Here is a 12902-nt window from a genome sequence, read left to right on the forward strand (position 1 = left end):
AAGATAAATAAGAATTGAGATTAAATAAATCAATAGAGAGTACATTTGAGTTTCTGTAGCTGTCTGATTTGACTAGAGGAAGGTGGTATAGACTCAGGGTACAATGAATCACACTATAAAAATCAGTTTACCTGATGTTGATCAATTTGGTGTAAGTGTGAAAAGTTGTTGTTTAGCCTTTGCTAAAGTTGTTGCAATGTTCTCTGGGGAAAATACGGAACTAGAAATCTAATTAATTATGTGTTTGCATAATACAGAAGTGGGGGAGCAGAGGCTTTAGGGATTTATGTCCCAAATGTCACTAAGTAAAAGTAACACATGATCAGCTTATGTTGTTCAGCTACCAGAGCCCATCACAGAAAGACTTGCTCCTCACAGGTAGGTTTCTGAGTTGCCAAATATAAAGAAATCAGAACATCGCCCACATTCAAATTTTTCATGTATCAGCAGACACATAATATAACGCATACATAGAAACAAGGCAGAATCCTCTATATCTCAAGAACATTTATTGTTCCTGTATCTACTTTCATTTCAATGGAGAAGACAGCTTAAAATGAAAAGATGTGCAAGTTGGCGTTATGTAGTCTACTGTTTTCACCTCTTTTATCAGGTCTCTCTCTGGAAAAAGGATTTGTCATTCAGCAAAGGTCAGTGATACAAATCGGTTATAAACGTGGCCTCAAACCAGTGAAGATGAGTGATGGAACAGGTCTATAAAATGTGTTTCATGTTTTAGTAAACGCTAAAGTTGTCATACACCAAAACAGTATCATAAAAATTTTCACTTATTAACTTATATGAAATACCATTGTCAGTGACAAAATTAATGTTTTGCTTTAGTAAAAACATACAAAATTATCATGTTGGATATCTATTTGCATTTAGGCTCAAGGACTGGCGCTGAAAAGCTTGTTATGTTGTTATTGTTCAGGGAGTTAGGGCAGGGATGTTTTCATTCTGAAAATTCACATGCTTTTTTAAAAATAGAGAAACATGTGTATGTGATTTCAAAAGATATATATGTATATATATTATATATACATATTATATATATATAATACACCCACCCCCACACACACACACCACACATACATATAAAGGTTTAAAAGGTTATCTACAAAGATTACTTACTATCAGATTGTAAGTAACTTCAGGATTTCATTAATTTTTATTTCATTAATTTTTAGATCTCTAAAAGTTTATTTTACACGTCTTCAAAATATGTTTGTAAAATTAATAAAGCATACAACATAAACAGATTAAATTAAATGGCTATCTTTTATTTTGCTAAAATGTTATGTTTCTTATAGAACTGAGATATTTTTAGCAACCCACAAGTCCTACTTTTCTTGTTTCTGATGACAGGGACACTTACTAAACCAGGTTATTTTTGGCAGCATCGTCATGTGTGATAATGGTCCAAGCCTTGGGACAGACACCATTCTCCGGAAGAAGGTGTTTATAAGAAGGCATTTGCTCACTTAGTATTATGCTATGGATACCAGTGATACCAGAAAAGCCATGTAGATACAGATTTGTTAATTTATATAATTGAAGTACATGTACATGGATAGCAGGGATTACAATAAAGTGTAAATATCGATTGTGTAGGTGGTTAGATATTTTTATTGTTGTAAACTTCTAACCTATTCTTTTATGTGTTTTAAATATATGTATTCATTTTTAGAGGAAAACATATTTTTTGATGATAGGAACAGATATTTAGGCCAAGGGTTTGAAAACCTGCACATTTATCACTAGATTATTATTCACATATTCTCTGTTTTTCACCTACTTTCAACTCCATTTTCCTTATGTTCCCACAGAACCATATGATACCATGTTTCCCCAAAAATAAGACCATGTCTCATATTAATTTTTGCTCCAAAAGAGGCATTAGGGCATATTTTCAGGGGATGTCTTAATTTTCATGTACAACAATCTACATTTATTCAAATACAGTCATGTCATCTTCTGGAACATCGTCATAACGTACTAAATGTGTCCGTCTGGCTGACGATCTTAACTGGGGCTTATTTTCGGGGAAACACAGTATTATGGTTGGGCAAAATATAGCAGTGGGACCTAGAATTCCATTGGTCCCCAAAGACCACCAACATCACTGAAGGGAGGCAGGATTCACTAGTATTCAAGTGAAATAGGGATCAGTGAAAACAATAAAGTAATATTACAATTTCTAGGGACTTGGGATGGTGTCAGAGTTTAGACATGAATCTTTCTAAAGTAATGAGACTGTGGGCCATGAGTACTTTTAAATGTGTCTTACGGAGCAGATCTTTTGGAGAATAGACCATGTGGATTCCAGTAGATTAGAGTTGAAGGACTCACACAGTAACCCATACTCTCTTTATCCCTCTCTGTCACTTGTGCTAATAGCATCCCTACAATCAGGTCTCAAACATTCTTCATAATCTGCCCTGAGCACAGCAGCTGCCAGAGAAGGCACGGTTAACCCTGTCATATTACTGACTGCACTCTGGTTCATTGTTCATGGAGAATCTTCAAATCTCTTCTCTGGCAACCACCATCCGCCCTGCTCCAGTGGGTCCTGGATCAGACCCTGGTTTATTAAGGCAGAATAGGACCTGAGGGGCTAATAGGCTAGTGGGGGGATGTTATATCTAGGAAGCTGCAATAGCTCTACCTGCTCCACAATTTTGGATGATGAGGGAATAACAAAGAAGTATATTTATTATCTGCACCTCTCATAACTATGCTTCTCTATTACAAGATATAACAATGTTCCCACAACACTGTAAACAAAAACAATCTTGTCAGGACATGTGGATTATCTGGACCAACTAATGATAAGAACGATTGCCTAGAAAACTTGAGGACATCAATTTCTTAATATAAGATAGAAATAGGGAAAATTTCATAAGTACTACATAAGTTGGTGTGAAAATAGTATGATTTATTTTGGATGAAAGTTCACTACAAACTCTATACAGTGCTATACAAATGTAGGCATTGTTATCATTATCATTTCATCAATTTATACTAAATTGGATATATTTCTAAGAGAGTCATTTTCTCTTAAGCAAACCTAGTGGTGTTTATCACTTCTTCTAATGGCTGGAAAATAGAAAGGCCTAGCAGTTTACTATTAAGAGATTAATTTGACTTTAACCCCGCTTCCATCCTTTACTTCATATGCAGGGATTTCCAGGCCTGAGTGATGGCTGTTGAGAACTGCACTGGCTTCCCTGACTTCATACTCCTAGGACTTTCTGACAGACAGGATGTGCAGCGGGGGCTCTTTGTGCTCTTTCTGCTGGTTTACGGCATCACTGTGATCACCAATCTAGGGATGGTTTGGCTGATCAATATGGACCCCAGGCTCCACACGCCCATGTATTATTTCCTGAGCAATCTGTCTTTCTGTGATGTCTGCTACTCCTCCACTGTGTCTCCCAAGATGCTGGCTGACTTCCTATCTGAGCAAAAGATGATTCCATATAATTTATGTGCCATCCAGATGTTTCTTTTTGGTGCCTTTGCAGATGTGGAGTGTCTCCTGTTGGCTGTCATGGCCTATGACCGTTATGTAGCTATTTGCAATCCACTTCTTTATACAGTGACCATGTCCAGTAGCATCTGTACCCAGCTAGTAGCCATTGCCTACCTTGTGGGCTTGGTGGATTCAGCAATCCACACCTGCTGCACATTTCGATTGTTATTCTGCAATTCTAATATCATCAATCACTTTTTCTGTGACATCCCACCCTTACTAGCCCTCTCGTCCTCAGATACATCCATCAATGAGATAGTGATGTTCACTTTTATTGGCTGCGTTGTGGGGTTCAGTGTTATCACTATCTGCCTCTCCTACAGCTACATCATAACTGCCATCCTTAGAATGAACTCAGCAGAGGGGAGACGCAAAACTTTCTCTACCTGTGCCTCCCACTTAACTGCTGTGGCTATATTTCATGGGACACTCCTGTTCATGTATTTTCGACCCAGCTCAAGTTATTCCATGGACACAGACAAAATGGCCTCTGTTTTCTACACAGTTGTCATCCCCATGTTAAACCCACTGATTTATAGCTTAAGGAATAAGGATGTGAAAGGTACCCTAAAAAAACAATTAACACTAAATTAAGGTCTGGGTGAACCAGTGTTTTCACCCCAAAGTATTTATTAAAATATTCTCAGAGGTAAAGTTCAGGTACTGTGACATAGGTTCCTGTAGTCTTACCAGTACCATCTTCTGGATAATTTCTGTTTCTTATGTTTGTGCCTAAATTGTGTGTAAGCAGCAATAATTACTGATCTTAGTTTTCTCTCCAAACCAAGTTAAATAAGAATAGGTCCACCTTGTTTTTTTGCAAGGAGGGTCTTTTTACACCTTTCTTTTCTGTTTATGAATATGTCCCAGTGAGGTATCATGGAAATGGCAATCACACCCATGTCAACTTAACTTAGCGTCCTTAAGATTCCTTTAAACATGCATACATATAATAGATTTAATAAACTTTGCACAATGAGAAGAGAGTGTTAGTGGTTAAGTTTGTTTGTCTCCTTCCTATGTACTATATATTATCACCCTATAAGTATCCCATCATAACACTTAGAAGTATATAGTTAGTAAATAAATAAAATAAATAGGAATATATTGAAAATCTCCTGTCATAACTCAAAATTCCATGAAGACACATAGCTTCTCTGTCTTGTTCACCATCATTTCTACTTTGCTATTTACAATGTTCAGCTCCAGGATGCCATTCTAAAATGGTTGTTTAGTAAATTAATGAGTGTAACCTGAAATAGGATGCAAAAAGGAACGCTCTCCATTAATTTTACTCTAGTATGTTCATCTTGGATAAAATCTACCAGCGCTTCTTTCTTTTGTCCTTGGCTGTGACAACAATCAGGGAAGAGATTGTCTGATGTAAAACTCTTCTAGGATCCTCTTTTCCTCATCATTGTTGCCCAGTTATATCAGCAGACATCTCCAGGATCAAAAGCTCTAAATTTATATTACACCGCACTGTGCACACCAACCTGTGAATTTCCCTTCTTGTCCTTACTCTGGAGAACACACGTAGTGTTCTTGACAATTGTAAAGAAACCGCATAAATGGAAGTTGGGGATAAAGTACCTGGACATTTTCCAAAGGCCAGTGAAAAAGAGGACTGGATCTCCTTTGGTGTGTTCATAGCATCATATGTACTAGTTAAAATTAAAATAAACTTAAAAAGCTGAAATGATGGAATATTACTCAGCCATAAGAAAAGATGAAATACTGTCCTTGGTGACAACATGAATGAATCCTGCCATTAGCATGCTAAGCAAAATAAGTCAGACAGACAAAGTCAAGAACTATATGCTTTCACTGATATATATGGGATATAAAACTGAAAGCAAAGTGAACAAGACAAACAAAAACTCATAGACACAGACATTAAATGTTTACCAGAGGGTAAGGGGGAGGAGATGGTAGAAAAGGGTAAAGGGGATTTAATATATGGTGACGGAAGGAGAACTGACTCTGGATGGTGAACACATAATGTAATTTATAGATGATGTGATACAGAATTGCACACCTGAAATCTATGTAATTTTACTAACAATTGTCACCCCAATAAATTTTAAAAATAAATAAATTAATTTTTAAAAAAAGTCCTTAACAAAATCCTAGGAAATTGAATGAAACAATGTATTAAAAAAAATTATTCATCACAACCAAGTGGCGTTCATCCCAGGGTCATAAGGATGGTTCTACATATGCAAATCCATCAATGTGATATATCACATAAACAAAATAAAGAACAAAAATCGTATTATTATACAATTGATGCAGAAAAAGCTTTTGACAAGATACAACATCCATTTATGATTAAAACACTTAATAAAATACGTGTAGAAGGAAAATACCTTAACATAATAAAGGCCACACAGGACAAAACCTCAGCTAATATCATAATTAATGCTGAAAAACTAAAGCCCTTTTTACTACGTTCAGGAACACGACAGGGTTGTCTCCCATCAGCTCTGCTTTTCCACATAGTGTTGCATGTCCTCACCAGAACAATCAGGCAAGAGAAAGAAATAAAAGGCATCCAAGCTGGGAATGAAGAAGTTAAATTGTCACTCTTTGCAAATGACATGATGCTATATATAGAAAACCCTAAAGACTCAACCAAAAAGCTGTTAGAATCAATCAATGAATATGTAGATCCTGGCTACAAAATCAACATACAAAAGTCCATTGCATTCCTATATACTAAAAATGAAATTTCAGAAGAAGAAATTAAAAAAAAAAAATTCCTTTTAAAATTGGAACAAAAAGAACAAAATACCTAGGAATAAACTTAACCAAGGATGTAAAAGACCTATATGCTTAAAACTATAAGATATTTGTAAAAGAAATGAAGAAAACACAAAGAAATTGAAAGACATTCTGTGCTCATGGATTGAAAGAATCAACATAGTTAAAACGGCCGTATTACCCAAAGCAATATACAGATTTAATGCAATCTCCATCAAAATCCCAATGGCATTTTTTAAAGAAATAGAACAAAAAATCATCAGATTAGTATGGAACCACAAAAGACCCCGAATAGCCAAAGCAATCCTAAGAAAAAAGAAGAATGCTGGAGGTATCACACTCCCTGAGTTTCTCTTGTTCTACAGGGAAACAATAATCAAAGCAGCATGATAGTGGCAGAAAAACAGACACACAGAACAGTGGAATAGAATTGAGAAACCAGAAATAAACCCACATAAACATGGACAGATAATTTTTGACAAAGAAGCAAAAAACATACAATGAAGAAAAGACGGCCTCTTCAATAAATGGTGCTGGGAGAATAGGAAAGTCACATCCAAAAGAATGAAACTGGGCTGCTTTCTGTCACCATGTACCAAAATTAATTCAAAATGGATAAAAGACCTAAGCATAAGACCTGAAATAATAAAGTGCTTAGAAGAAAACATAGGTATTAAATTTTATGGACCTTGGATTCAAAGAGCATTTTATGAATTTTACTCCAAAGGCAAAGGAAGTAAAAGCTAAAATAAATGAATGGGACTATATCAAACTTAAAAGCTTCCACACAGCAAAAGAAACCATCGACAAAATAAAGAGGCAACCAACTGAATGGGAGAAGAGTTTTGCAAACAGTGCCTCCTATAAGGGACTAATATCCAAAATATACAAGGAACCCATACAACTCAACAACAAAAACAAACAAATAACCCAATTATAAAATGGGCAGAGGACCTGAAGAGACATTTCTACAAAAAGGACATACAAATGGCAAAAAGACATATGAAAAAATGCTCAACATCACTAATTATCACAGAAATGGAAATAAAAACCACAATGAGATATCACCTCACCCCAGTTAGAATGGCTATCATCAACAAGACAAATAGTAACAAGTGTTGGAGAGGCTGTGGAGAAAAAGGAACCCTCATACACTGTTGGGAAAGCAGATTGGTGCAGCTGCTATAGAAGGCAGTGTGGAGGTTCCTCAAAAAATTAAGAATAGAATTACCATATGACCCAGCAATCCCTCCTGGGTATCTATGCAAAAATCTGAAAATGTTTATCCATAAAGACAAGTGTCCGCCATTGTTCACTGAAGCTTTATTTACTGTGGCCAAGATATGAAAACACCCAAAATGTCCTTCGATAGACGAATAAAGAAGTTGTGATATATATACACAATGGACTACTATTCGTCGGTAAGAAAAGATAAAATAGTACCATTTGGGACAACATGGATAGATCTTGAGATTACAATGCTAAGCGAAATAAGTCCAACGGAAAAAGTAGAGAATCATGTGATTTCATTAATAGGTGGTATATAAAACTGAAAACAACAAAAGAACAAGACAAACAAATGAAGGAACAAAAACTCTTAGACATAGACAATAGTTTAGAGGTTACCAGAAGGTAAGGGGGGACGGGGCCTCTAGAAGAGGGTAAAAGCAGTTTAATATATGGTGATGGAAAGAGAACTAACTCTGGGTGGTAAATACACAATGTGATATAGATAATGTATTATAGAATTGTACACCTGAAATCTATGTAACTTTACTAACAATTCTCACACCAAAAAACTTTAATTAAATAAATAAATAAATATTAAAAAGCACTACACACACACATACATACATCTGGGACTCTCATTCTGTGCATATATGGCACAGGTGTGTTCTTCACAGTGAAATAACAGGAATTCAATTTTGAAATGAATCATAGTTTTCACAATGGATAAAAAAGTGTGATTCTGTGAGTGCTTCATTAAGCTTATGAAGGTTTAACCTCAAATAAATATGTATGTCTTAACATTCCAACCCATACCCATTTAAAACATTTTAGATGAATAAAAGCTTCAAATCTGTGGGCTTCAAATTTGAAATACACTCAAACTTATCCTTCCCAACTGCAAGGCACAAAGATAAGTGAATCAAATGACTCACTCACAATAACCTACCACCTGGCTGTTCTCTCCACTCCAAGCCTGCAGCCTGCCCATTCATCCCTCCACCAGCCTCCAAATTGGGACCATGAGTTCTGCTAAGAAAATATTCTCTAGGAAAATATTTTGGAGCCCAACACTTTTCTGAGAGCTTCTTTCACGTCCTTGTTCCTCAGGCTGTAGATCAGGGGGTTCAGCATGGGAATCACGACGGTGTAGAACACGGAGGCCACTTGGTCAGTATCCACACTGTTGCCAGAACTGGGTCGGCAATAAATGAAAAGGAGTGTCCCATGGAAGACAACGATGGCTGTGAGGTGGGAGGCACAGGTGGAAAAGGCTTTGCGCCTTCCCTCTGCAGAGCGCATCCTCAGGATGGTGATGACAATAAACAAGTAGGAGGTGAGGATGATCACGATGGTGATGACCTCATTGAACGTGGCCACAGTGTACAGCAGCAGTTCATTCATAGTGACATCAGAGCAAGCAAGAGATAAGAGCGGGGGCAGATCACAAAAGAAACTGTTTATCACATTGGATCTATAGGATGGGATTTCAAGAGCTAAACACAAGTGAGTCAGAGAACACACAGTCGCACACAGGTAGCAGCCAGATACCAGCACCATACGGAGTTCCTGGGACATGGAGACCATGTAGAGCAGTGGGTTACAGATGGCCACAAATCGATCATAGGCCATCACAGCCAGCAGGAAGACCTCAGTTACCAAACACGTGCAAAACAGGTAGAATTGCACCATGCATCCCAGGAAGGAAATGGCTTTGTCTTCATTTAAGATATTGTACAGCATCTTTGGCACGATGATTGTGGAATAACAGAAATCCACAAAGGACAGGTGGCTGAGGAAAAAGTACATGGGAGTGTGAAGTTGAGAGCTGATCCGAATCACTGCAATCATGCCCAGGTTGCCCAGAAATGTGACTCCATAGATGAGAAGGAAAACCATGAAGACAAAGACCCTCAGCTCTAGGGCATCTGTTAATCCAACAAGAACAAACTCTGTCACAGTGCTACAGTTCTCCGTGCCCATGTCCCTACTTAATTGCGGTTGGAGGAGAATATTAACAGTGACGCTCCATTATATTATCCCCAATTCAGTTTTGACTGTCTCCTAAAAAAGACATGAGAGTAAGTAGAATGGCTATTTTTTTTCAGCAAATAGGACATTGCACTTGTGAAGTTTAGGAAAAGTCCAAACATTGAAGCACACAAATAAACAGAGCTCACAGATTCATTCAGATCAGACAAAAGTATTCACATACGTAACGTTCTTAAACTACTGCACAGGTAGATCCTTGAAGTGAAAGTTTAGAAAGACATCAAATATTATTTAATTAGACATATTGTCTTATGGAATTCAAATCCCTTTTTCTTGCTAACTTTTTAGTCAGTACTGGAAATATTGGGGTTCAGGAAATAATTTTTTTTAAATACATAGTACCATACACTGTTTTTCACTGAAATGATGAGAAGTATGTTTATATAGATTGTTAACCCACGAATGTTTTTTTTAACCAATACTTTTTAGAGAAAGTCGCTTTTATGCATTTTCTACAAATTTAGCATCATTTTGTTTTTTAGCTATTTATTTTGTTTCATTTTCTAATTATGTGAAGTTTATTTCATTAAATTAATTAATTAATTTTTATTTGTTTATTTTTTATTGGGGAAGGGAACAGGAATTTATTGGGGAACACAGTGTACTTCCAGGACTTTTTCCAAGTCAAGTTATTGTCCTTTCAATCTTAGTTGTGGAGGGCGCAGCTCAGCTCCAGGTTCAGTTGTAGTTGTTAGTTGCAGGGGGCACAGCCTACCATCCCTTGTGGGAGTCAAACCGGCAACCTTGTGGTTGAGAGGACACGCTCCAACCGACTGAGCCATCTGAGAGTTCAGCGGCAGCTCAGGTCAAGGTGCCGAGTTCAATTTTAGTTGCAGGGGGCACAGCCCACCATCCTGTGCAGGAGTCGAGGAATTAAACCGGCAAACTTGTGGTTGAGAGCCCACTGGCCCATGTGGGAATCGAACCAGCAGCCACCGGTGTTAGGAGCACGAAGCTCCACCTACCTGAGCCACCGGGATAGCCCCTATTTATTTTTTATTTTTTTATTCAGTGAATTTGTTCTCTTGATTCAAATTTCCCATAACTAGGACTCTGATGCCATATAATGACCTATTTGACAAATGACTTCACTGCTTTAAATCTATTTGAAGAACTAATCAAAGATGTGAATATGAAATTATTAACAAAAATGTTTGCTACCACATTGCAGTATTATTTATAATAGTAAAACTTAGAAATAAAGTGTCAAACAAGACGGAAATGGTCCGAGTTATGGTACATATATATTAGGTTGGTACAAAAGTAACTGCATTTTTTTGCAATTGTTTTTAACCTTTTAAACCACAATTACTTTTGCAGCAACTTAACATTATGAAAAACTACCCAGCTATTAAAATGATCTTTTTGAAGAACTTTGAATGACCTGAAACATGACTATGATAAAATGGCAAGTGAAAAAATAGTAAGCCAGATTGCACAGATAGGATATTATATATGTATATATATAAGTTGAATTGTATATTTAATCCTCACAACACACATGAAACATAAATATTCTATTCTGACCATTTATTTTTTAAAAAGCAATGGAGAACCTTGCCTGAAGTCTCACAGCACATAAGTGTTATGGGGTGGACTGCGGAAGAAAAGTGTTATTTTTTTATAAGGGAGGGAAACATTCAAGGCCTTTGACATACAGAAAATACCAACAGAGGGTGAGGGCACCCTCACTTATTCTCTGCCTCGTGACCCCTGGCAGACTTATCATGACTGTAGAGGCACTAGCTAGTTATTCCTGATGACAAGAGACTATGGACTCAAACTCAACACAGCCAAGTATTCTCCTCATTCTTCAAATGATTTCAAAGAGGCGAAGGATACGGGCATTAAGAAATCCCAGCTTTGATACAAACAATTATTCTAATGATACGGTTTTCTGCTTCAACACCCAGTAAAAGTGAGTTATTAGTCTTTCTGGGAGTTCAAAGTAGTACATAATTTTGAAGAACCTATTTCTCTTTTCAAGTCTAAAGATGCAAACTCAGGCTGCTGATTACTTATAAAGCAGTGGTTGTTAATCAGGAGTGATTTTGATTCCTATGGAGCATTTGGCAATGTCTGGAGACATTTTTTTGTCACAATAGAGAGGGGTGCTACTGACATCTAGTAGGTAGTAACTAGGGGTGCTGCTAAACACACTGCAATGCACATGACAGCCACCCCTCCCCATACCACCCATGCAAATACCCAAATGTTATCTGGCCCAAAATGTCAACAGTACCAAGGTTAACAAACCTGCTCCAGCAAGACACTTCAAAGTGTTTGCACAAGGCCAAAATAATTCCTCTCCATTCTACTTCAGAGGTGGTTCACATGTACATGCCCCTCCATGAGCTGTCCCAAGGGCAACTTACTGCCACTCTCAGTATCAGAGTGACCATTGGAAGAATCTCCGTGTAATGTTTACCAGGTTCTTGTATGGAGATAGTGTGAGAGAGGGGGAAGAGAGAAGGAGGGAGAAATCAAGCATTCTCCCCCATTTGTTTACACTCTTCCCTTTAATACTGAAAACTGTTAGGATATTTTTCCTTCCACAGATTAAATTGTTCCCATGTCCCACTGAGATTGTGTCACAAGACACAATGAGAAAATATTTTCCTAAAGGAGTGCTCAAACCATGACATTTCTTAAAACACTCTCTAATTAAGAGAGGGCTAAATACATATTTTTGAAAATATGTCTAATATTACTGCTCACTTTACAATTCTTCCTTCTCTTATATGTGTCTATAATAAATTACCTCCAGGAGGGAGGGTGGGAGGGAGGGAGGGAGGAAGAAAGAGAGAGAGAGAGAGGGAGGGAGAGAGAGAGAGAGAGAGAGAGAGAGAGAAACAAGCTTCCAGATCCCAGAACATATCATTCATGTTCATTCCCCCCAAAAAACCAGAGTGTAATCCAACCAACCAACCTGTGGAACAGACATTGCCTCCCCTGCTTCTGAGGATGCGATGATGGAAAATGTTATGGGCTTTATGTGTTTTACATGTGTGTATCTCTGGGGCCCATGTTTCTTAAGCCTCCCAAAGCAATCATTGATCTCTGTGGGACAACAAGATATCAAGAAAACAGCATCGTCTTGGGACTCCAACAGTTAATGACTTCTGTGAGTCAGAAACAGGAGGAAAACTATCCCAACTTGGTACATATTATTATAATCCAACACGATAACTTAGGAGCTCATGATGAATTGCAGAGCATTTTATGCTGCATTGCTCTGTGAACCAGAGATCACATTGACATGGAGTCTATGAATGGGTCTTACAGACTTTGCGTGTCTTACATTCACAAGCTCCTTCCTGAAGGG

The 12902-nt window shown here is 37.4% G+C and overlaps 2 protein-coding genes across 2 annotated transcripts; one reads left to right on the plus strand and one right to left on the minus strand.

The window, feature by feature from the left end:
- Positions 1 to 3202: 3202 nt before the first annotated feature.
- LOC117030739 (olfactory receptor 5W2-like) lies at positions 3203 to 7115 on the plus strand (the record flags this gene model as incomplete). The annotated part of the gene is made up of 2 exons (XM_033120960.1): positions 3203 to 4097; positions 7096 to 7115. Coding segments are annotated over exons 1-2 (915 nt in total), but the record flags the coding sequence as incomplete, so codon positions are not given.
- A 1457-nt stretch (positions 7116 to 8572) lies between these two features.
- Positions 8573 to 9508, minus strand: LOC117030799 (olfactory receptor 5L1). The gene has a single exon (XM_033121032.1). The coding sequence runs from the start codon at positions 9506 to 9508 to the stop codon at positions 8573 to 8575; it is 936 nt and encodes a 311-aa protein (XP_032976923.1).
- Between the last annotated feature and the right edge of the window lie 3394 nt (positions 9509 to 12902).

The sequence above is a fragment of the Rhinolophus ferrumequinum genome, chromosome 11, assembly GCF_004115265.2.
Source record: "Rhinolophus ferrumequinum isolate MPI-CBG mRhiFer1 chromosome 11, mRhiFer1_v1.p, whole genome shotgun sequence".
NCBI classification, from domain to species: Eukaryota; Metazoa; Chordata; class Mammalia; order Chiroptera; family Rhinolophidae; genus Rhinolophus; species Rhinolophus ferrumequinum.

Bases quoted from the DNA above. Each gene is read 5' to 3' on its own strand.
- LOC117030799 (XM_033121032.1), bottom strand. From the start codon at position 9,508: ATGGGCACGGAGAACTGTAGCACTGTGACAGAGTTTGTTCTTGTTGGA.